Here is a 25491-nt window from a genome sequence, read left to right on the forward strand (position 1 = left end):
GGCATATATATATATATATATATATATATATATGGTGGCTTATTCTGCCTGACTTGACATTGGATGCTGGAGGCCCTCTTCTATAGCCATTAGGAACAATTATGCTGCTTCTATGGGTTAAAAATACGCTTTTTTTCTTCAAGATATTAGACATCCTTGTTGGCATATGGTTTGTGATTGAGTCTTTCTTTATGCATTTCTGGAAGCCCTGTAATCTTGTCAGGCCTATATAGCTGTGAATATGCTGTGAAAAGGATATTTTTTGGGGAAACAACAATTGCATTTTCAGCTTTAAATATATATATATATGTATTTATTTTCACTTTTGTACTTTAGTCAAAAAACATTGCAACACGGCTTTTATTTTGAAAGTTGTAAACGGAAGTAGTGTTTTTTTCTATCTAGCTTGACGTTGTTAAACTTCTTGAAGGAAATACAGTGACACTGACAGTCGGCCAGTGCTTCGTCTCCGACAGGTTGCCGTTCATTGTCAGCAATCATCTCTCTGTCTGCTGCTGTGATGTTGAGGAATTTCTCTCTCCTCTTCGTACGGGAATGTCACTGTCGGCACTTCTGAATTGAATAATTGGAAGTTAAAAGAAAATACAAAAAAATCAACATTGAAAATCGAAAATGGATCCGCACGTTGATCCTCAGCAGCCAGGTTGGTGACTTTTATTACTGTCTAATAAAGCTACCTGTTAGCCTGATAATCTGTCATAAATGCTGTCAGTGAAATTGTTGTTTGAGCCTACAACAACAAGTTTAATACAGTTAACCCTTTCCGCTGCGATGCGTTTATTTACATCGAGGAAACACGTGTTTACTGTCATCCTATACGCGTTGAATTGGGATCAACATAGGTTCAGCCCATTTTCATGTAAATTTGAGAAGTAGTTAGCCTCACATATATTTATTCCCGTTTCCATCAGATAACAGCACTCCAAATGAACCAGCAGAGCCTCTCCCGACTAGGATGTCCAGACAGCAGATCCTCACCTTGATATCAATGGCTTCTGTCAACTTCAGTTCAATGATCTGCTACTCAATATTAGGGCCATTTTTCCCCAATGAGGTAAGCTGTGTGGGTCACCCTGGCATGGGTTTGTTTACATTACACTGGCACTGAATATGGTGTTTCCTATATATAGTTCAAGGGGTAAAACATGACACTTCACTCTGTCCACCCATATTAATGTAGTGAGGCTGATAGGGGTACAGACTACCCAAAGCCCCTGTAGTGTCTGGACTAAAGTGTTTTGTGGTCCTCACATGTATTTGTAAATATTTCATGCTTTTATTTCACACTGCTCTGGTTTTGAAACAGTGTTTGGTTGCAGTCTACAAAACTGAAAACAAAACTTTCTCAAGAACATGATTCAGCAGCTGTTGGTTTTCCTGTGCACGTGTGCAGACTAAACCAAAATTGTCCTCCCTAGACAGATATTGAACAGGGACAGAACAGTTAGCACTATCATACAGCATGTCTGATAATTGTTGAGTAAATGAATGTGTGTGTGTTTGAGTTGTGGGTGGGCAGATATAGATGCTTTTCATAGATTAAATATTGGTGGTGTGGGGATGAGAGTCCCCTCGTGTACATAGGGCCCATAATTCCTAGCTACGCCCCTGTGTGCAGTCAGTCATGGTTTTGTACGGCTCTTTGATCAGACAACCATCACAAAGTCTCTTTAAAAACTCTGTAGTGGCGTCTTCCTAACCAGACAGGATGTAATCATGTGTTTGACATGAGAAAGCCTCCCTGAAGGCTAGTGAATGACTGGCCTTACTATGACCAACAAGACAGAAGGTAAAGTCAGCTGATGTGACGCATAATAACTGCTACTCTGTTGATGGATTGCAGTTCTTAATAGACCCTGTCCTCAGATGACGTCTTAAGTACCTCTGACTGTGTCACATCTTTAACCAGTTAATGCCATTGGTGATGTGTGTATCGTTTCGGTGTTTCATGATGGGAGCAAAGGTTAGAGTGTGATGGTTGTAATAAACATGGCAAGTTATTGCTCAACCATTTGAGGCATTAATATATAGGTTACATAGTTTAATGACTTTTGTCCCGTCACTAAATTTATTTTCTATTGATTTTTTACGATAGAAAAAACAGTGTGGCATAGTGTTTAGTTGTTCACTTTGCATTTCATATCCTACAAAATGAGGCTTTTGAAGTTTATTTATTGCTTTTGTTTAGATACATTTTTGCTCCTTAGGCCTAAAAATATATTCCATTATTATTCCAACACAGGCAGTAAAGAAAGGAGCCAGCCAGACTGTCGTTGGTCTCATATTTGGCTGCTACGCTGTTTGCAACTTAATTGGTTCATTGATAATGGGAAAATATGTAAGTATATGTCATTACTTCTGAATCAGTCCATCTCATGAGCGGTGTGTGTTGTTGCACAGGTAACCTGACTTTCCACCTGACTCTGTCTGTCTTTGCATCAGATTGTCCAGATTGGTGCAAAGTTCATGCTTGTTGCAGGACTTTTTGTGTCCTCAGGCTGCACCATTCTTTTTGGGTAAGTCTGGGTCACACTCCTATGTGATGTGTGAAAAGTGACGGTCATAGTAACATCACTGATATAATACAGTGATTGTAACATATTTTAGAGAGAACTCATTTTTTTCCACCTTGTTTATTATACCTATAATACCGTATAAATAATAACTCACAAATGGTAGGAACTGTCATGGAAAAACCTGATACTGCCAGGATAAAAGACTTGGGAGATTGTAGCGGTCACAAAGTTAGAGTGCGGTAGTTGCAGATTTAGGCCTTTAGGCTTCAAGCAGTGAGTGTGAAAATGTTAGAAAAATGTTAACAAGATGTTAACATTTTGTCTGTCCCTTGGAAAAGGTTCTGTAAGATAATAATGAAAAATGTTCTTCATTCAATTTGGTAAATTGTTTGCATGACGTTTTATATATAGCACAATGTTCTATGGGCCATGCACATAGTATTTTTATGATTTTTTTTGCAAACATGGTCCATCAATAATTGGTGAGAAAATTGCAGGTACCCAGCTTCACATCAGCTTTTTAATTATTTCCCTCATCACGTGTCACTCCTGGATAACTAAGGACTTCTAATTTCATCTGGTGCAAAAAATGTGATTCTTACTTATTAATGTGTGTAGATATACTGTAGTCAACTGTCAAAAGATCACACCATGCTCCTTAGGTATTTAAGCCTGAAGTAATAGCCCATTTATTCAATTCTGTGTTTTTTTGATTGTTCTGTCTTGATTGCTGTTTGGTAAAACACTCAGACCAAGATTTCAAAGATACTAGTTGATTGTTTTCTCTCTCCTGTTGTTTTCCAGGTTACTTGATCGGGCTCCTTCAGGAGCCACTTTTATTACTCTCTGTTTTGTAGTAAGGTCCATCGATGCTGTGGGCTTTGCTGCTGCAATGACCTCTTCCTTTGCAGTATCAGCAAAAGTATTCCCAAACAATATAGCAACTGTTTTGGTGAGTGGAGTCAACCCTTGTCTGACTGGTATGTTGTTCAGGCATTAGAATCATGAGCAGACAAAAAAAGCATTATAGTTTGAGTTGTTTTGCAACAACTATTTCCCCCAGAGCTGTGGAAAATATGTAGCTACAGACATATGTAATGATGCTATTTGTTTATAGTGTTGACAGAAATGCTCAGATTCTGCAAATTAGATGATTTGCCCATTGGCCTGTATATATATGTAAATACATATTTTAATGTATTGTATTTCTGTCTTCAGGGTAGTTTGGAGATTTTTACAGGACTGGGTCTTATTCTGGGGCCACCGATTGGAGGATGGTTCTACCAGACATTTGGATACGAAGTCCCTTTTATGCTCCTTGGATGTGTCCTATTGTTAATGGTTCCTTTCAACATATACATCTTACCAAACTTTGGTAAGAGTTTGGAGATTTCAGCAAGAGATTTGTTCATTTTCAGTCGTTTCTGTAAAGTATTTTGCTCATTCTATGATTGTAACCAAGCTATTAGTGAAACTGGATTTTGTGCTTCTCTCTGCTCAGATGCGGATCCCTCCAAGAATTCCTTCTTCCGACTGCTCACTCGTCTGAAAATAATCCTGATCTGCTTTGTGATATTCACTCTTAGTGCAGGACTGGGCTTCCTGGATGCCACGTTGTCCATATTTGCTATTGAGAAGGTAATCGCCTGTCATTGTTGTTTTTTTATCCATTGTAAAATGAGAGAAAAAGTCAGAAAATCATCTAGCTTTTCTCAATTCCTAAGACTTATTGGAGATGCAAGGTTTTTAGGGCACACGTGTTTGGAAAATTAATGAGCACATGCAGTATTTTAATGCTTCTCTGTTGTTCCTAGTTTGGTCTGTCCCCCGGATATGTAGGACTCATCATGCTTGGTTTGTCATTACCTTACTGCCTGGCGTCACCGCTTCTCGGGTTTATCACTGATAAATTTCCTGTGAGTATGAAAACAACCAAAAAGTATGGATAAACCTTGCATGTTTTTACACGTCACATTTTGAGCTTAAACAACATACACAGCAACGAGTGTGTGTTGGTGTTCATCAGGCCACCAGGAGTTGGTTCATGGTACTTGGAGGCGTCGCCACAGCGGTCGGCTTCTGTTTGATTGGTCCCATGCCTGTTCTTCAAATCCCAAGGTGAGGATGGGGATTAGCTTGTGTTGCCTCAGCGGTTTAACATTCACAAAATTGATGCCTAGGTTAATGATGTTAACTTGTATTTATTTTCCTATTAAGATCTGTTTCTGTGGTGTGTTTTCATATTTGCAGTCAGCTGTGGTTGCTGGTCTTAATGCTCGGAGTAATTGGGTTTTCTCTGGGCATGACTGCAATTCCCACATTCCCAGAGATCCTCGCATGTGCATAGTGAGTGACTAGACATGTTGTATTCCTACATACGTGACCTGTAGTTTGGATATCATGCAAGATGACCCATATACATGTAATCATTTTGTCCTTCTCACACTGCAGTGAACAAGGATTCGATGAAGGACTAAGCACTATTGGGATGGTGTCTGGGTTGTTCGGGGCAGTTTGGTCTATGGGGTAAGTCCTGCTGACGTTTACTGACACAAATTCACATCCAAATTCTCTGTGAAACAGGGCAGGAAACAAACATATTTGTGCACCAGCCACAGCGGCTGTTGCTTTCCAAAATTAGCCTGGCATTTGCTCCACTTTAGGAGCCACATCTGCCTTTAGATTAGGACCTCTGAATGATAGTCACCAGTCAAAATGGATGATGGAATAGACGCATAGCAGCCATAGCCAGAGTTTGCCAGCATTTGGCTGCTTGCCTAGTGTTTATTTCCCGCCCTATTTAAAAGTAAATGCCTGAGTTGCTTTGATTTTGAATGTTGCAATTTGGATTTGAAACCAGAAATGCATTTCTTTAAGGATGTTTTATGGTCCAACGGTGGGCGGCCTTATCACACAACATCTGAACTTCGAGTGGGCAGCTTCAGTCCAAGGAGGTTTGGGGTGTTTAGCCGTAAGTATCAGTTGCATTGTTCAGGTATTCATGGTGTGCATTATGGGAAATGTAATTTTCTCATGTGAAGAGCCATGTTTTGAAAGGACATATCAATCCATGGCATTAGCATTTTAGCTCTTCAGCATCTTCATGTGATAGGAAACATTGCATCCCTGGCATATGACCCTATTTTACAATCTGTCATCAAGAATAACTGGCCAATTACACCCTCATGCACGCATCCTCACGCTAAGAGACAGTGGTCACAAGGCTGATTTTCAGGCCTGTATAATCTTGCCATTGAAATAGAGATAACATTAGACTATGAAACTTGTTGCATTGCTTTTATGGCATCTGGCATAAGGATGGAGAAATGCGATTCCAAGCCTAGTAATTGTTACCCGTTTGATGAAGATTGGTAGAGAAACAAGTTGTGATTCACATTTCGTAGCAGTCACGCACATGCAACTCTGGGATAAAGTCACTGATAGAAACAGAAACTGTGTTACAGAAGTGAGTTAACCACTGATTAAAGTTTGAGAAATGCACAACTCATGCCTCATCCTCTCAACAGGCCCTTCTCCTTGGTGTGTATTATCTCTGTCAAAGACCCCAACAACAAAGGTAATCATCCTCAAATTAAGATAAATTTATGTCACATATGTAGATTTCCCATTTATTTTTTTGCCTTGTTTATTGTCTAACTCCAAGAACATGCTGGACATATAACATTAACTCTTCCTTTTTGTCTGGATTTTAGAGTTGTTCAAGAAAATGGGATTAGACATCCAGATGAGCAGACTCCCCTTCTGGATGAATAAAACCATCATCTTAACAGCAACATGTGGATGGACGTCATACCAAATACAACCTGGTTTGAATGTTTCAGAGCTAGCTGTGGTCATCAGCCAGCTTAAACTTGAATTACACTTTTAATACACGAGGTACAAAATGGCAAAATTAACTTATAATTAACTTACTGTTAACTCTTTTTTAAATCTTTTAAAATATAGGATATAATTTCTTGTGTTACAGGGATTGCAATGATTTTAACTTGGATCATGCATACATTTTATTGTCTATGTTCATGGACTAACTGTCATTTTGAATAAGCACAATTTATGTTTTAAGTAGTTATTGTTAGTGCAGCTGTATTATTGCTTTGACTTGATACATGAGGTCATTTGAGGAGTGAAATTATGTTGATACTTTGCAATAACTTTCAAGTAGCACTTTTTAACTGTGAATGTTAAGTGAATGAGTACAGTCAAAAATTGAAAATCACAGGGCATTCACATTCCAGATCACAAGCTAAATATTCCTATTGTTCTGCAGCACTAAAGTTTCAATTCATGGTTTAAGTTTTCTACATCCCATGACTTGGATTTCATGTCTAAGCGGCACATAAAGAGCTGCCAACCAGCTTCATGTAATGGGAAAAAAATTACCATCCGTCATGACATTTAGAGAAGACACAGCATATTACACAAATTATAGAATAAATTGAATGTAATGTATAATTCTTTCCACAACATCATGCCACATAATGCTACAGCTATTGATGTTGTTTCAATGCATTAAGTACCTTGTGCCTTTTCTTCATGTTGAACTACTTTAAGACTCTGCTCTAGGAATCTTTCAGTTTTACACTGGTTTGAATAAAAATAGTAAATAACTGAAGAACAAGTTAAGTGTTTGTTTGCTTCATACCATCTTTGTGCACACCACGCAATCAGCATGATATATTACTCAAAATGAGCTGACTTTATGTATTGCATAGAATGCATATAGGAAATTCTAGTAAGTTTAGTATAAAATACAAAAAAACCCATTGCACTTTTTTTTTTATGTACATAACTGTTAACCCATTGCCATCTAAAGTGCTGATGTAGTGGCGGGAGGGTGGCTGTTTCTCCTTAGAAACATAAGATTTGAAAGTCATTCACAAGTCATATAAATAATATGCCAATGCTATTGCTTTTGCCCATGGGTCAATTTACACCATGGAAAACCAAGTGGACGAACTCTTAAATTAGATTTCCTGTTATTTGAACTGTACGCATTCACATACATTTCTAGGAAACACTCTCCACTTTGACTTATGGCTACTTGGCATAGATGTAAAACTCCCAAATTAAGTTTTAAAATCATTTTGTAGCACATTAAAATGTGTAACAAGGGGGGAACTTTTAGGATACTGAGCATCAGGAGTATCAGTATCTTGAATGTTTCATGAGTAAGCTCCACAAAAACAAAATGCATACTGTATGTTTATTCAACAAAATTGCTAGATATCCAAATGTGACTTTACAAAAGGTTTATAGTAACAGGTGAACTAACAAAACACACTTGGCAACTAGTAAAGAAATCTGTGAACTTATATACTGTAGTTCTGAAGAAATGGAGTACTCAAACCTTAATCTCTTACAGGCTAAGAAAATAGATCTATAATGTCTCTTCATCTATGGTCAGTAAAAATTTATTTCAGGGAGTTCAGGTATGACTACAATAAATAATTATAAAATATAAAACATTAAAAAATACAATCCCCAGGATTGTAGAATGCTATATTTGAAGACAGCAAAATAAATTTTATCATTTCATTGATCAATCTGTATTAAGTGTGAAAATACATTATATGGACGTACTGACTCTTTAAGAGGCATTTCTTAATACAAAAACATCTACAAGGAAAACATCTCAAAATGAAAATACAACACAACAGGAAGATCTGTTGTCCTTATAAAAATATCTTTTACTTGACCAAAAGGAATAATGCATGAAAGCGCTCCAATTGGTAACATTCACGTCAGCGTGTCCATGCCATGAGTTTAGGCATCAGGCTCGAAGGCGCCGTTGGCCCGGCCTGACGGTCTCTTTGGGAGAGGTCTGTCTGTCGATCTGGCTCTCCTCCTGCTGCTCGTTGACCACGGAGCCTCTGGATCTGAAGATGTGGCCTGAGAGGGCGATAATGGCGCTCCCAGCTTTTTCACCTTCTTCTTCCTTTTAGCTCTTTGGAAGACACAAGCAAACAAGGGCTTTAAAATCAACTAATCACCAGGCCATCTCTGTAAATAGCAACTTGAAGAGTTATGGTCCAAGACTCATGAGGAAGGGAGAGACAATGAGACTGCTGGAATCCCAGAAAGGTGAACAGTATTCCTGGCACTGGTGGTGTTTCTCCTTAGTACATTAGTTTGTTTTGTTTGAAGTTAAGACTGTTCAGTGGCTACAAAACCATAATCCAAAGTTCTGCATTGTAAACTATAAAGGATCCAGCATGTAAAAGTGTTAACATTTCGTCCTGCTATTGTTTAAAAATAGCTAAATTTGTTATAAGTTTGTGTTATCAATGATTTTGTAAGTGTAACTTTTTTTTTCAAAATGGTGGATCTCTCATTTTGGAACCAAACTCTTCAGTTGTTCTTAAGTTTCCAGCCTGGTTCTGTCAAGAAAATCTAACATCCTGTACTGAGTAGCCTTATGCACTTTGAGTTTGAAAATAAATGTAATCAGGAAGATTTGAGCAAAGTAATAGTGAAGAGAGCCGCTTACTTGGTATCAGTCAACTCAGGGTCGGTGTCTTGCTCGGAAAGAAATCGGAGTTCCCCAGAGGAACTGATCGCTGCTGATACCTTGGAGAGGGGAGAAAGATTTAAATGAGAACAAAGAGACGGACAGAAAAAAAATAGATCTAGTAAAATGCCAGACAGACAACGATCATCATGCATTATCTTTTTTTGTGCTAAACAATTCGATATACAGAAATATAAACAGAAACAGAGAAACAACATACAAACGAGAGAAAAAAAACTGCATCCGGTTTGCAGAGAATGCATACCGCCCATTCAACATCACTACCCCTTACCCCACATCCATTACTAATATAAGGACAGGATTCTGAATCAGGAGATACCAGTGAATCATTATGTCTCCTCACCTTGGTTGGTGTTGACCTCTCAACAATCCCTTCAGAAAAGACAGTGTCTGCCTCTACGGACTGAGACACTCCTTCATTGAAATCTCCTGCAACAACAGCATACGTCAGCATCTTGCGCCACATTCAGAGGGTTCATGTACAGTATCAAAAGGGTGTCTATCGCAATAAAACAGTAGCCACTCACTCTCCTCTGCTACATATGTAGCAGGAAAATAACCCTGCTGTCCATTGGGCAGACGCCCAAACCACCAGCTGTCATTGTCTTTGTACAGGACATGGATGACATCACCGCGGTGAACAGTCAGTTCATCAGACCGGTTTGCACTGTAGTCATACAGCGAGACAACCTAAGAAAGGAAATCAAAGGTAGAGCCATTGAAAAGGACAGGGAAAAGTTTGCATGCGATTCAGCAAATTCTTACAGTGGATACTTACTGTTTGTTGAATGGGAGCAGAATCTGTTTCCATACGGCCTGGAGAAACATGATCAGGGAGGCTCTAAAGGAAGAAAAGAAGTAGCATTTTTGGTGGACACTTAAGTATTAGTTGACTACTGTGTAATCAGTACAGTAATGTTAATCTTAAGATTCAACAAACAGAGAGAGAGAAAAACAGAAAAGAGACAATCACAAAAAGTGATAGACTTATAAAACTATTAACAGCCTTACTGTCTGTAGCCTGAGAGATGCAGCTCCTTTCAGACGCTGACCCACTGGACTGAAACCACCTGAAATCACAGGGAAAAAAACAAGACAAACCATAAATATGTCACATTACACTACAACTCAATCCAACAACTTGTGTTTGCAGTGATCACCTACGGACACAAGTGAAAATTACAAGAGGTCCATCTTTGTCCCTGTGAACGGTGTACATGCTTCTGGAGGTTCTCAACCACAATACTGAGGCTGGGAGTGTTCAGTCTTGTTAAATCCCTGCCGTGCTTTGTTATTGGAATTCCCTGCAAGTTTTGCTCTGCGTGAGCTGGCCTTAAGCTCATTTGTGCAACTTTAATTTCTTTGCACATATTGGACCTCATACCTCATAGAGTTGCAGCAGAGGCTTTCATAAGTTAAGGGCAAATAACAGTGTGATTAACTGTAGAGCTACTCACGGTTTTGGCTGCTCAGGGCCGCAGCCTGGGGGATAAGCTGCTCTGCCAGAGAACCAGAGAGCTGCAGCTTGGAGTGCGGTGACAGGAGAGACGGAGGTGGTAACGAGACATTTAATCCTGTCTGGAAAAGGGTGGACTCAAGTTACATAGCTGTATTTGCATTTAAGGATTTCACTAATACTCACTTGTAATGGTAATAATTTAATAACTACTATCCATTCTATATAGACCTGCACAGGCATCACAATGTGATTTTCCTGGTCAGCCTTTACGCACATGTACACTGCTCAATTTGAAGTCGAGGCTGAATTGAAGAAGAGATTTTAAGGTTTCCGTTAATATCAAATATGTCATGCTAGCCAACTGGAAAATCTGGTTTACAAAGGGCTTAATGGTAATTCCAGCAGATCATTCAACATACACACCCAATAACTGAAATGATGTGTTAGAATTAGCAGATAAAGAAAATGTACAGTATATAACCTAAGATACACTGACTTCTTTATAAGTCTTCAGTACTTGAGGGGAAACCGAAGAAAAAATTAGGTTCAGCCAGAGATTATAGTTAAAGAACAAAATTAATGTCAACTTAAATAGCTTTTCATTATACTCTATCATCTATGGCCTCAGTGAAACCAAAGTGTACAGAGGTTATGTTTAAAAGGTATTCAGAGGTCAAGATCACAATGCTCACTGTGCCAGCGTCCAATGTCAAGCTCCTCCCCATGTGAGTCATGCCCACTTTATCTGTAAACCAAAAACACAGTGTATTTTTCATGTCAATGAATAGACGGCATCACCCTGTTGCACAAACACAGCATACCATGGTCATGACATCATCAACAAGGCAATAAGAAAACTCCTATCTAAAACGCGTACCTTGTTCATACATGTATCCAGGAGTTGAGGATCTTTGATGTGGTTCCTAAAAATGGTTTGAAAGGGTAAGTTTTGGAGCATACTGTATTTCTGAGGGTAATAAGAATTTGAAACTATATCTAACACCACATGCCAAAACAATACAGAGTGAGTATTTACAAGAACTGAATCCAGTTTCTCTTTGACACGCTGCATTTTCAGGGACAGTTTTGTTGCTTGGGCATACTGATCCATCGCTGAAGAAGTAGATGTGTCCTGGAACACTGAAGGCTCAGGTGTGTTTCTCAAGGTTTTAGTGTCAACAGAAGCACATCTGCTCCCTCCTTTCATATTCTGCACCTCCAGTTGGGAAACTGCACAGAACAGAAAGACATAAAGACATATTCTCAGCTCAATATGATTATTTCTGTATATCTGTGCCTTTGTGTTGCTATTGAACTGACTTAAAGTAAGAATGAGGAGAAGCTACAAATGTGCTGTGGGAGCAAACATCAACATCACTTTGCCTGACCTATCTTGAAATAACATTCTGATTCAAATTTGGAAAAAAAGTGAGGTAAATGAGAGATTCAGGGGCTGGATCCAGGCAAAAGAAAAATGGCACTTGTCACATGAGTTTTTTCACCGAGGAAAGAGCTAACCTTTGCGGTCGTACAGGTACACATGGACAGGCTGGCTCTGACCAAAGGCGCAGAAAGCGACCATGTTCTCGTGAGGGTGGAATGCCACACCGCGGAGAGCCGTGGGGTAACAAAGCTCCGAGTACACCGCCACCTGGTCGCCTGGGAAAACAGACGAAACATCCGGCAGCTTGAACCTCTATGCAGAATACTGTCAATAATACTTTCAAGAACAGATTGGCTGCTATTCAGAGGAAAGGCACATGATCCTCACCAGTTTCGGCATTCCAAACATAGGCCATCCCATCCTCGCTACCAGAAAAGATGAAGTTCCCACAGGGAGTGAAAGTGCTGTAGATCCTCTCTCTGTAGTTTGTAGCACCGGTGTACTTCTTGACGGCCAGTCTGAAACAGACAGATAACAGATAAATGACAAGTTACATGCTTTTGGTCAAAGAAAAGTTACAGACTCCCAAGTTTGAACAAAAAAGTTCAATATTTTTATTTCACAAGGACCCAAACAACAATTGTACTGGAAAACAAAATTCTATCGTTCCTCATACTTTTCAATGATACATTGTGCCTAAGATTATATTTTTCTTTGCTGTATCATATTGCCATTTACTGCTGCAATGACCCATTAAAGTTTCATCTCATCATATTTACATTCTCAAATCCATCACCCGCAGGACACTGTCTTTGGCGTGGATGAGCAGGCGACGGCCGTTTGGATGGATCTCCAGCATGTTAATGGGGATACCGTTGAGGTCACTCTCGTCGATTTTCTGCCCAGAGACAAAACGTAGAATTTCAAAGTGATTAAATTATTCTGCTTCACAAGAGGAAGCCTTTCAGTGAGCGGTAGAATATTTTCATTGTTCTATGGATATTTATTCCCACTCAAATCAGCATCTAGGGAGTCTACAATCTATGGTATCTACATGTAGAGCTTAAAGTTTGGAAGCTAGAAAGAATAAATATTACAAAGTATTTATTCTGTACCTTCTCTATACCCCAGCGATGACATGGCTGCCGCTGCTTACTGTCATTTACCAAGGTTTTCCAGACAATGATTAGACCCGCATTGTCTGCAGAGAACATTCTCCTTCCTAATTAAAACAAATACAACACAATGAACATCTACCATGATATTGTACAGCTGTATCCATCAAAAAAATATTTTCTTCATTCACATCACAAAACAAAACAATATAGCCTACATGAAGAGTTAATTTCCATAAAGCTGTATTTACAATTTGGAAAAATAAATCCTTATCTCAAGTTCATCATTCAGTATTTCTTAAATACAGTGGATCCACTGTATAAAAGTGTTTTTGTAAACCAAGGACTCAACTTACCTATTGTTTTTCATAGGCGCATTGTTATTTTGTTTAAATTCTATGCAATCCATCATTTTGTAAGTGCAGACATAATTTTTTATCACATGGTGGATATCTCCCTGTTTGTATGCTGCTGTGAACACCATACCTTCAGAGTCAAAGCAAGCCACGTTGATGAAACTGCTGTGACCCTCGAACTCCTGGAGCAGCTGGCCGTTCACGTCATGAACATCCAGCCTCCACACCCGTACCAGACAGTCGTAGCCGCCTGTCACCACCAGGTTCTGGGCCGTCGGGTGGTACTGGGCACAGTACACAAACGACGGGTGAGGGAGCACCTTCTGGGCGATCCCCAGGAGCCCCTCCACATTCCACTCTCTGAGGGAAGAACGTGAGAATCTGTTAAGCATTCCATGAGGAAAAACGGAATAAAGCAAATACTATTTTATGCCAAGAAAAATGTGCTCCATGAATAATACTATTGAGCCAGACAATCACCACTGGCACGGACTGCCTCTGAAAGCATGCTGTGTCACTGGTACCATAATGACAGGGACAGAAAACTACACATAAGAGGAGCGCTTACTCCCCCTAGAGGTACTGTGAAAAACAGCTATTACAGAAATTCAGCCGCCAGCAGTGACACCTTGTGCACAAGTGTTTCATTCACATCCTAGCCATAACTTGCACTACAGTATTCTGTTCTTATGTGTTTTTCTATTTTAATTGGATTCCTTATTTTAAGTCTTTATCTTTGTGAATTATATGTTCCTATTCTTTTTATATGAGAGGACCCAGCATACTAGCATTTCATTGCAACTTGAACTTGATATCAGTTCTACCTATTCTTTATCTGATACATAGATAGTTACCTGACAGTTCCATCAGAGGAGGCTGACAAGAGGCTCCGGTCGTCCCTGGACCAGCAGAGATCATAGACGATGCTGAGATGGCCACTGAAGGCAGCCAAAACCTTGCCAGAGGGGATCTCATACACTGAAACAGTACAAGACCAGGTTATTGTTTGTAGAGTTTATTTTAAATTTTTCAAAGCTTGAAAGTTGCAGACAATTTCCAGTGCTGCTCATGATCACCGTTTACAAACCGCAAGTTAATCAGCTGGAGATTTCTGCTGAGCTGCCAAGTGGAGTGTGAAGAGATGCACAGATGAGGCGCTGCTTACCTACAACAGGGAAAGCGTCTCTGTCAGCACAAGCAGCAGCCAGTATTGTCCCGGCGTGAGAGAAGCGCACGGTGAAACAGCCCATCTGACCGCCACGGAATGACAGCACAGGCTTGTTGGGAATCCGACAGACCTTCACACACAAAAACTCCTGTAAGATTTCTTAAGTCAAACAATTATTATGACCAGGCCTGGGTCAAACAGTATTTGCAAATACTTTGAGTTTGTTTTAGCCTACCTAAGTGCCAGATGGGTGGGGTTTCACAAGGGGCAATACAATGAGTGGCAATTTAGTTTACTTTCCCACAATAAAGAACTTATCTGACACAATCCTATCTTGTCCCAATGCAGTGAACCCCACCTACCTGGTAGTCCATGCAGGTTAAAACAATCAATGCGACTACTACTAACCAGGTCAGTTTACTACATTCGGAAAATAACCAAATCATAGCTACGGTTAGTTTATAATGCAGGCATTCATATGATGCAACAGTCAAGATATTCTTTCGACATCTGTTCAATAATTTCTGATACTACCAACCTGACCAGGCATCCTGCTCCATCTCAAGACAGAGGGCTTGCTGTCCAGATGCTGCGTCAAGCTTCTCTTGGTGACTTCACTCTGCAGTTCACTGTAGGAGGTGCTGCCCCTCTCCTCTTGCAGCGCCATCATGGAACGGATGCTGGGGTCCACCTGCAGAACAAAAACCATACAACCACATATTACTAAAATCCACTAATGACTTGATGTTCTTTCAATTTTACACTAGAATAGCTGAAAATGATGTCACCGCAACAACTGTAGAAGGCATATGATATTATATATATATACACGACACTAGTCACTGTCACAAAAGATGTTAATTTTGCAAAGGCCATCATGGACGTTATAAACATTTGCAGCTTTAAGTCTGGCCAGTCTATTAATATTTGCCAAGTGCAGAAAAAGAAGTGCACAATATAGTCAGCAGTTGGTAGCATGTGCAACACTCATGATTAAAAAGTAGCAGTTATAATACAGCAACAAACTTACATGCTCAGGGAGTTTAATGCCCTTTAGAGTAATGTAAAGGGTCGATGTGTATCTGTTTCGGGCGTATCTCCTCCACCAGTCTACCACCTCGATTGTTTTAGGTTGTCTCTTTGCCCGGGCTGGAGGGCAGAAGAGCTGGAGGCGAAGTTTACTGTCAATGTTCAGCACACCATTCGTGCCTACAAGCTAAAAGATACAGGGGAAAATGAAAATAAGCATTACAAAAAGCAATTAAAAAAAAAAATTTTCGTCTCAATGGCCAGGCCAAATGTAGTACCTTGAGGAATGCCCACGCAATTTTTCTGAATCCTCGCTCATGCTTGTCTACATCAACATTGGCTCTTGCTTCTTCCATGGTCATGAAATCCAGGATCTGTAGGACACATTTCAATTAAAGAATTCTCAGACCGCCACATTTAAACTGGCTTAAAAATTTAACATTTCTAAATGAATTAAATGTCTCTTACTTCAAAGAAGAGTATAACCCTGGGGCTTTCATCGCTATCCTGAACAAAGTAACCAAAGCGTTCATTGAAGATGATCTGCTCCTCCCACTCAGGGACGGTTGATTTATTCTTCTTGAAATCAAAAGGCTGGGTCATGATGGGAAGAATATGGTCAACGTTCTCCTGCTCATAAAATGAGGAGACTGGTCGATCACTAAAAAACATGAGAAGGACATAATGCATTTTAAGCAGATAGAAATTTTGAAGCTGTGCAATTATAGGGTTTATATTTTATTCATTCAGCAGTTACACAAATCACAGCAAGACCAGTACCCCCACTGTGAAATACTTAGCTAGATTTTCCTAAAACACAAATAACTGTGGTCCTAATGTTTCAAATTATAATAAAATATCCAAAGAGGGAATGCAACCTGCACTAGAAACACAACTGGGAGCAAAACAAAGGCAAAGGTACTCCTGAGCACCACTGCTACATAAAGTTACAGAGGAAACACTGAATTGCAATAACGTAGCGTCTGAGTATCCACTCTCACCTGTGCTCTTTCTTCACATATTGCCCAGTGATCTCATCAACAACATGGATCTTCACCATGGGGTGTGAGATCAGTAGGTCAGTCTTAAGGCGGTCTGTCCTGTGGACATACACTCCCAGCACGAGACTGTCGTCAAAGGTTGGTCTCTGTGGTACTTTTACCTCTGTTTCACTGTCTTCCTTGACAACTAAAAATAGGAAAATAAGACACAATATTCACCCACATTGTACACTGAAACAAGTTTTTAACGGAACTTGGTAAATACTTTTCTTACAATTAGCTTCCCATTACCTTGCTTTCTCCTCTTCTTCTTCTTTTCCTTGGATTCAGCTTCATTTTCCATATCAACATCCGGCTCTGCACCTTCATCTTGATCCCTGGTGGTGGGGAAAGTATTAAATCTCTTTCTCAGTTACCTCTACATGCTGCTGAAAATCTGTCACTGTAATAACTGACTGTGAAATAAGACAAATCCAACGTGATATGAGTAGTTCTACTCACCTTATTTCCGACTCAGTATTTACAGATTTCAGCTTCTTCTTTTTCTTCTTCCCGACGTCATTATTCAGTACATCTTGGGAGGCAGCATTCTTGTCTGTTTTTTTGACAGTTGTCTTTTTCACAGTCCTCTCCTCCTCCTGTGCAATCTGCTGCTGGTATTCATGCAGCAGCTCGTCCTCGGCGTCCACCACCTGGCTCTCTGCCTTAGCCTCCACATCCTCTTTACTCCTCCCCTTCTTACTTCTTCGCTTTGGTTCCCTTCCACCACCAACACCATCTGGCTCCAAAGAGATCTCAGACTTGGAGGCATCTGCATCCTTACTGCTGTCTTTCTGGATGTAACTTGGGGTGTCCTCAAGCACAGGGGGTGAGGGAAGGTCCCTCTTATTCTTTCTCTTGCCTTTAGATGTTTGAGTCTCCTCTTGGCTTCCACCGTTGTTGATATTAAACTTCTCTGCTATTTCCCTCTCTCTGCGCTTGTTCTTGGTGAAGCGAGGGCTTCCCCGTTCGGGGTGGTACGTGTTCTGGAGGATAGTCTCATCCTCTTCTTCTTTCTCAAGGTTGAGATTCTTTTTTAGAGTCTGAAGCTGAAACAGAAGCAGGGAACAGGAAGAGCTAAACATACATGTATACTTGTAAAGTTAATTGTTTTGCATGAAAGTGTGGAGGCAACTTTCTAGTGTTCAAACACCTCATGGTACCTGTTTTATTGCACTATATGGCCCAGATAGATCGTTCTCTCTCCCACAAACAAAATAAAATGTCAACCTTTAAAATTACTTTGTACTGCACCCCACACCGTAATTTGGTGGAAGAGGATGAAGGAATACTACACAACCGGGTATAAAAGCTGAATTTCTATATAATAAGTGCTGTTTGGTGGGTCATATGTATGCTGAATTTTCCATTGGACCAGAATGATTCAAAAAGGTCTTAAGTCATGTTCTACAATGTATGGGTGTTTGTCAATAAGCAATTCAACACTAAACTATCAGATTTTGGCAGTTTGATGTGCTCTGTCCCATATAAAGGGAGAACAGCATGTATCAGAACAACATACCACAATGGTCTCCTGAGGTTCCGAACTTTTCTTCTTCAATTTTTTCTTCTCTTTTGGAGGGTCAGTGTATTTCTTTAACACCTCATTGAATCTGTCCCGGGTCTTTGCCCGGGCTTCACTTTCACCTGTAGAAATGATACAGCCTGTAGTAAGCAACCTGGACCTGGTAAGATGTCAACAGTCCTGTAACTACTACATAGATGCATTATACAGTGTGTGTGTGTGTGTGTGTGTGTGTGTGTGTGTGTGTGTGTGTGGATAGCAAGGAGCTCACCTGCTGGCATTGTCAGGCACCGAAATCTCTCTCATTATGTGGACAAGAGACTCAACCAAGGAGGGAGGCTTTAAATCTAAAAATAACGTTACAAACAGGGCTAACGTTACTCCGCTAATCTAACGTTGGTGTTGGGGGATCAAATTAGCTTAAATGCTAAAGTTAGTTCGCTAAGTTAGTTGTAGCAATTTGAAGGAGACCACAGGAACAGAAACTGTAACGACAAACATCATGTTTTCTATGGCATGTGCTTAGCTAAGGAAAATACCCTTAGCGATAAGCTAACGGTTAGCTAGCTACCGTTAGATACGTTAGTTAGCTGGCTAACGTTAGCTGATAGTGCCAAATATAGCATGCTAAGTTTGTTTACGTTAGGTTTAGGTCGCTTAAACGGTCGCTTAAACGGTCTGAGCCTTACGAAACAAAACCAAGCCTCAAAACTATACCTTTGGAAAACTAGCTAGCAGCTAACTGCAAGTAGCTAGCCTGCAGTGATTGGGATCTTCTCCAACCTCACCAACAACGCTGCGATGGTTTCCAAGTCAACCACAACAACAAGGTGGAAGAGGAGGGAGGAGCGTGACGCAGCTCGAACAAAGATTCCACCAATGAGGTTTGAGGACAGAAGAATCCCTGCCCAAATCCCAAATCCTGACAACTGTGTGATTTCCTTTAATTACAGCAACTTTTGTAAAAATAAATAAATAAATAAATAAATACTCAAGTGAAGAAGATAAACGTGGTCCTGTAAAATTACAATCTGATACGATGTAACATATCGACACACAATAAATTCTATACAATGTGTTTATAAACACGTTCTCCATTCTGACTTTTGATAGATATGGATTGCTTGTCAATCAACTTTTTTTTTTAATCATTATCGGACAATAACAGACGCACAATAATCACACGGCAATGGTCTTTCGGTCACGTGACGTCTCACTAGGCGTGTCTTTGTGCTGGCTCCTGGCTGTGTGAAGCTGAAGCAGGCAGGCTCCTCAATTGCGATTACTGAAGATGCAGCCATGGCAGGACTTTGTGACAAATGTGCCCAATTGCTCAAAGCTTTCACTGCTCATTTGAGGAGAGTTTGCATGGAGTTAGAGCAAAAGATAAAGGACTTTATCAGAGAGCTCGCCCAGTGCGCCTGTCTGAGTAGGGCAGATTCGAGGAAGACGAGACATGAGTTGTCCTCACTACACCACCTGTGTAATGGTAGGGAAATCATTTATATCCATACATCGATCTTTTGTCCTTGATACTATGATGTCGTGGAGTGTAAACACACCTAAACCACTTTACTCACTTTTTATTTGTGGAATAAAGTTTACCCACATTTTGAGTTCATATAAATAGCCTATTTATGATTCAAATGTCTAATATAAATTATAGTAAGCAGCACCAGACAGATGGAGGTTACAAAAAAAGTGCATTTTTATGAAAATATAAAGTATTTACATGATTTGTATATTCAGTGTAAAACAAACAAAAAAAAAGGTTTTCTTTTTTGACTTATCAACACCAAAGTATGCAACCCTGGGCATATTTGTTAATTACAGCTTGTTCTATTTCTTCTCTTAGATCATGAAACTCCTGTGCTCAGTGAAGAATGTCTCCAAGCACTGAACAGACTTGCAGCCTCAGAAAACTCTGATCTACAAAGGGCTGCAGCCATGTATTATTTACATCTTAGTCATCATTGTGAGTGGGGGGGGGAAGAAACAAAACAGATTTTTGTGTGACTTGTCACAATCTGCACAGTAATGATGACTTGCTGACCAGTGGCACATAAAACGTGACTGTAGCTATTGTTTGCAGTTCAGGTTTCTTTTGTAGTGATAGGCTCTGTGACAGTTATGACCAGTATCATGCAAATTTTCAACCGCATGTTTTTCATAAAGGTGGAGGTAGAGGATAATGGATTCCCAGCCTGTGTGGGCTTGGTTGAAGTATCATTGAGTGAAAAACAAATAGTTTTTTTTGTGAAATCTCACAATATGAATTATTATTATGCATTTTTGTGACCAGGGACAGTGGCTCATAAAAAGTGACTTTATTGTTTGCAGTACAGGTTTCTCCTATGTCACATCATTGTAGTAATATAAGCTATATAAGCTCAGTAAAAGTTCTGACCAGTATTATGCAAATTTCTAACCACATACTTTCCATAAGGGTGGAGATTAATAGATTCTCGTACTATGTGTACTTGGTTGAGTTTAATAGAACAGATGTGCAATATCTCTATCAGGGCTTACCAGTAATCACCAGCCAAATGTTTAATCTTAATTTTAAAGTTTTGGCATTAGCTAGTTAGACTGTGAATTCTGCCAGCCATTTTAGCTTGTAGCCAACCTGTACTGGATCAGTCTTTTCTATTCTAAAAACTACTTTGGCAGCCAAGAAATTAAACTGGCTCATGAAATTCTGATTCTTCAAGCAATTGTGCCAGCTAATTAAATATTGTTTTTTTTTTTCTCTCTCTCTCTCTCTCTTTGTTATGGCGTGTTACAGTGGAGTCTCCCCTACCTGAAGCCTTCATGGAGCCATTCATGACCTTGCTTTTCTCAGCTGATCTGGATGTGCAAAAGACTATCTCTTTATCCCTGGTCAATCTGCTAGTAAAGAATAACGGTAAGAGTTAAGAATCACTAGATTGTTCTGTATCTAAAATATTGTTGTGTTTGAGTATTGTTTAGTAGCATGTCCCCACTGTTAGTATCTGATCCTGATCCTACACATTTAAACACAACTATGTATGTCGACACTGAGTGTAAAAATATCAGGAACACCTTCTTAATATTCAGCTGCACCCTCTTTAATACTGTAATGTTTAGAGCACTTACAAAATGGAGTTAGAAAGTGATTTACAAGATAAATAAAAATGTGAGCAATAAGTAAAGACGATAAAAGAAAATACTCAACAGCAAAAGCACAGAATAACAAAGACAAGAATAAAAATTATAGGTAATTGTTCAAGCAAAAGCAAGCCTACAAAGTGTGCATTTAAAGGTATTTTAAAGGGAGAGACTGAGTTGATCTCGGCAGACAGGTTATAAGGTGAAAGCTCAATCACTTTGGTCTTTAGCTGAGACCGTGGCCACGTCCACGTCTCACCTGTTTCCATCCATCAAATTCACTCCTTAACCTGTCTCCTCTCTTTTCAGTCACATGTCTGCTTCATGACTTAAGTGGGCTGAATCTGTGAAATCAATAAGGCATCATAGCTTTCACTTGGAATCACCTGGCCTGAGTATTTCATGAAAAGATCAGGTGCTCCTAATATTTAGTGCACTGAAATATGATTGTGTTTTTTCAGTGTGTAAAGAGTTGGTGATTGAAATGGGGATGCTGGTGCCCATTCTAGAGATGTTCCAGTCCGGTGATGCCACTGCTCAGTGTCACTCCTGTGCATGTGTCGCCATGCTGGCCTCCTCAGGTTTGTATGGACAGGGAAGAGTTTCTCAATGAAGTTTAAATTGTTAAATGTTCTCATACCTCTCTATACGGTACATTCCTGCATTTGAATGAAAACCTTGTACGTCTAAAAACAGAAATGAAGAAAAACAGAAAACATTGCAATCAGTGTCCTTGTGTATGGATATGTAAGTGGATATGTAATTCTGCACGCTGCTACACGTATGAACCTGTGCTGCAAGATGAATGGCAACATTCTGAGGATGACATAGCATAGAAGGAGGAAGGTGAGGCAGAGAGAGCGTGAAATGGAAAAAAAAATGAGTAGTATGTGGGACATCCTGTTCCATGTGCTTCTTCGTCAGATGCGTCTCTGCTTTGCCAACATTCCAGTCTCAGTCTAATACTGGTCATACTTTTGGGGCGATGTATGTGGCCAGTGCTCCCAGCAACAGGCAGCCAAGTGAAACACAGGGATAACAATCTGTTAAAATGTTTCCATACAATAAGTTTCTATGCGTTTACAGCAACAATGCTGAGGCAACTCCTTGGGCACTGTTTCCCATCAGGCTTGCCCAAAACGTTGGCCTGTGTATCACTGCCTTGAAACATAACAGCATAGTTCCAGATCAGCTGAATCAATGTGTGTTGTGTAGGGCTTAAAGATAATGACAAAAAATATAGAATTAGAACTTTAAAATTGTTTAAAGAAAAGTGATTTTGTAAAAATAGATGTGCAGTGTGCAGGATTTACTGAGTTTGAGTATGATGAAAGGTTTTCACCAATATTGTGATTCATGGACCAAAAATATCTTGTTTAGAAATCCATTTTGGACGCCCCTCTCTTTTAAGAAGTTTATTGCAGCCTCTGTGATTTGGAAATTGCGTTTCAGTTCATATTTCGATTATGATTTTTTTTTTTTATGAATTGTTCAGCTCTAGTTGTGTGTGTTTTTTGTTCTCTTTGTACAGAATCAAACAGAGAGGCTATCGTGGCTGATGGAATCATACCACTGTTGGTTTTAGCAAAGTCGTACGATCCTCAGGTGCAACAAAATGCAACTTGGGCTCTGTTGAATCTCACACAATCAGGTGGGCTTGAGCGGGGTTTAATGTCTTGAATGTTGTCATCAACAATATGGACGTCACTGCTTGACTGTTGACATATTTTTCAAATTAAATGATATTGCTTTTCCTTAGTATAACATGGAAATATTACCCGATACTTTCTTTTCCAGACTGGTCAACAAGAATCTTATGTCAAGTAGGAGCTATTCCTGTCCTGGTGCTTCTGCTGCAGTCCTCAGATTCTGAGGTTCAGTTTTACAGCTGCTCCGCTCTGTGCAACATCGCTGCTGTCCAGGAGCATCATCCCAAGTTGCTTAGCATTGGGGGTCATTTTTTGTTGAAGTCTCTGTTGACTCTCATGTCTTCCTCTGTGCAAAAGGTAACTGGTAACCTTAGTAACTGATAGCTGGCTTTGAAGGTAATGGAGCAACTAAGTCACCCTCGATGAAAATCTTTTTATTCCATTTTCAGAATTCAGCCCAAGCATGCAAGTGCCTACAAAGCCTCTCAATGAATGGTAATTATAACAACAATGAAGCCAAGGGTTGACATCATTTACAGGAGGCTGATGCTGTATGTCATTTTTATCTGTAGTTCTGATCCAGGAGCAGCTGATGGAGCTTGAATGCGTATTGCCTCTGAAAGCACTGCTGAACTCCCCTACTGCTGCATGGACAGAGTCTGCAATAACACTGCTGTCTACGCTGTCTGCACACCCACCAAATAATGTATGAATTTCAACATAAAGTATAATCATAATAGTGATGAAATTGATAAGTAGAAATTGTATTTTTTACAGCTGTGAACTGGTTGATGATGATGATTTATTAGTCTGTTGGGGAATTCTTTTTGCATCCTATGAAATAAGAAGCAGCACAGCACCAAACACATGGCACACAACAGAAAAAATGAACCGCAGTTGCTGGAAGTGACTATGCTGTTTACAGTATTCACTCTGTTTGGTCCCAGGAGGTTCTGGTGAGTGAAGGACTGTTGGACGTGATAGGGCAGCTGCTCCATCATCACAGATCCAGCTCCATTATTATCATGCACAGCTCCACCATAATCACTAACTGGTGTAGCTCCTGCATGGGTCAGCAGGTAGGCCAATGCTACAATTCATTATTTCGTGACAGTCCAATCATATTTTCATACTACTGACTGAGTTGTTTATGCATGGTGCTTCAGACTGATAGTTTTCAGTTGTATGTGTGGAAAATGAACTCTGCCACTGTTATCTAGGCTGTGATGGAAAGTCGCTGTGTATCAGGACTTCTCCATGTCCTCGTGTCTCCCGTCATCTCAGATGAGACTTTGCTCCGTGTGACATCATGCTTACATCATCTGATGACCTGGGGTGAGTGACCTGGATGCGTGAGTTAGTTTTTGTCCCTTTTATTTGCTCAACGTTTGTTGTGGAACATAATGCATTTAAAGATTTACTGATTTTAAAGTCGGCTTTTACATAATATGATGCCTTGTATCCTTGATTCCCAACAAGACATAATAATTTCATCATCTCCATTCCACCACAATTTCTCACTGTTTCAGATACACTGCAGTCTAATTTGTCAGCGACAATAACATCAGAACAAGTTTCAGGACTGGTGAAGTTGTCCGGACAAATGGGAAATCCTCAGTTGTCATACAATTCTGCTGCCATCATAAGCAAACTACAAATGACTGGTAATGTACAACAGTACAACCCACTGACACTAAACATCTAGCAAGCTGTTTGATTGCACATTATGCTTATTAACTATTCTCTGTTTTCATGGGACTACTTCACCTAGGGGAGATCATCCAATTACTGAGACCTCACTACACTGCTGTGGCTGGATACCTATTGATATTTCTCAAAAACCAGGACGTTAAATTCCAGCAGCTGGGCATAGTAACCATATTCACCCTCAAGAAAGGTTTGTATTTGTTGTGTAACTACTCATTTACCAGCTGAAAATATTGCAGCCATTCCACTGGTCTGATCACAGTAGCATTAGCTGTTCCTGAGCCAATCTGTAATAGTCAGCCATAGTATTTCAGCTCTCAAGTCTGGTGTGTGCTGTGCTGCACTCTGCAGATGGAGACTTTTCAGCTCTACTGGCTGGCAGCGAGCTGGAGATCCAGCTTTGGAAGGTGCATGCGCAGACAGAGGAAACGAGACGACTGCTGCAAATGATTCAGCTCCTTTCTCAGCCTTCTTAACCCTAGTCTTGCTCAGTACAAACACTGAGAGATGTGCATACTGTGGACTGTATCAGGTGTTTCTACTTTTTTATATTGTATGGATAAGCAGCCATTATATATCATGTATGATGTTATAACGTGTTTATTTTACTTAATATTGTTTTTCATGTCATAATTATAGTCAAATGAAGTGAAAAAGGAGGCAGATATGCTGCATAATATCAACTTTAATCAAAGATGGCATATATTAACAGGTTAACAAGTGATAATTATAAGCAATACTTAAACTATAGGATCAAATATTGATTGGATACATTTGTTTTTATACTTTTTTTTATTTCAATAAATTGACTTAACCCCTATACTTCAAACTTGCTTTGTAAAA

General features: G+C 39.8%; 3 protein-coding genes across 5 annotated transcripts; 2 read left to right on the plus strand and 1 right to left on the minus strand.

Annotated features, from left to right (window-relative positions):
- The first annotated feature begins 495 nt into the window (after window positions 1–495).
- Window positions 496–6624, plus strand: slc18b1 (solute carrier family 18 member B1). The gene is made up of 14 exons (XM_071904015.2): window positions 496–664; window positions 933–1075; window positions 2264–2359; window positions 2464–2537; window positions 3342–3489; window positions 3756–3912; window positions 4039–4175; window positions 4352–4453; window positions 4564–4655; window positions 4788–4883; window positions 4989–5063; window positions 5415–5508; window positions 6065–6114; window positions 6251–6624. The coding sequence occupies exons 1-14, from the start codon at window positions 634–636 to the stop codon at window positions 6309–6311; spliced, it is 1356 nt and encodes a 451-aa protein (XP_071760116.2). The 5' UTR covers window positions 496–633; the 3' UTR covers window positions 6312–6624.
- A 1177-nt stretch (window positions 6625–7801) lies between these two features.
- On the minus strand, window positions 7802–18958 carry ahi1 (Abelson helper integration site 1). Of its 2 annotated transcripts, XM_078289685.1 has the most exons (27): window positions 18881–18935; window positions 18435–18510; window positions 18161–18285; window positions 17101–17687; window positions 16891–16976; window positions 16600–16786; window positions 16067–16259; window positions 15877–15972; window positions 15600–15785; window positions 15108–15260; window positions 14567–14699; window positions 14256–14379; window positions 13532–13761; window positions 13046–13152; window positions 12710–12828; window positions 12318–12448; window positions 12065–12205; window positions 11583–11776; window positions 11424–11469; window positions 11239–11291; window positions 10545–10665; window positions 10099–10157; window positions 9866–9928; window positions 9615–9777; window positions 9431–9516; window positions 9046–9125; window positions 7802–8502 (listed from the first exon to the last, which is right to left on the minus strand). In XM_078289685.1, exons 2-27 carry the CDS (start codon window positions 18442–18444, stop codon window positions 8322–8324), a joined length of 3654 nt encoding a protein of 1217 aa, XP_078145811.1. In that variant the 5' UTR covers window positions 18445–18510; window positions 18881–18935; the 3' UTR covers window positions 7802–8321. The 2 variants fall into 2 exon arrangements, with proteins under 2 accessions (XP_078145811.1, XP_071760099.2); XM_071903998.2 differs by having other exon boundaries at window positions 18435–18958.
- Window positions 18959–19450: 492 nt separating this feature from the next.
- On the plus strand, window positions 19451–25487 carry LOC139915398 (uncharacterized). Of its 2 annotated transcripts, none has more exons than XM_071904018.2 (13): window positions 19451–19652; window positions 20019–20138; window positions 20949–21068; window positions 21754–21873; window positions 22824–22943; window positions 23090–23298; window positions 23391–23436; window positions 23514–23647; window positions 23889–24020; window positions 24162–24276; window positions 24471–24605; window positions 24713–24838; window positions 25000–25487. In XM_071904018.2, the coding sequence occupies exons 1-13, from the start codon at window positions 19463–19465 to the stop codon at window positions 25122–25124; spliced, it is 1692 nt and encodes a 563-aa protein (XP_071760119.2). In that variant the 5' UTR covers window positions 19451–19462; the 3' UTR covers window positions 25125–25487. The 2 variants fall into 2 exon arrangements, with proteins under 2 accessions (XP_071760119.2, XP_071760120.2); XM_071904019.2 differs by having other exon boundaries at window positions 24510–24605.
- The last annotated feature ends 4 nt before the right edge of the window (window positions 25488–25491 follow it).

Source organism: Centroberyx gerrardi, chromosome 17, assembly GCF_048128805.1.
Source record: "Centroberyx gerrardi isolate f3 chromosome 17, fCenGer3.hap1.cur.20231027, whole genome shotgun sequence".
Lineage (NCBI taxonomy): Eukaryota > Metazoa > Chordata > Actinopteri > Beryciformes > Berycidae > Centroberyx > Centroberyx gerrardi.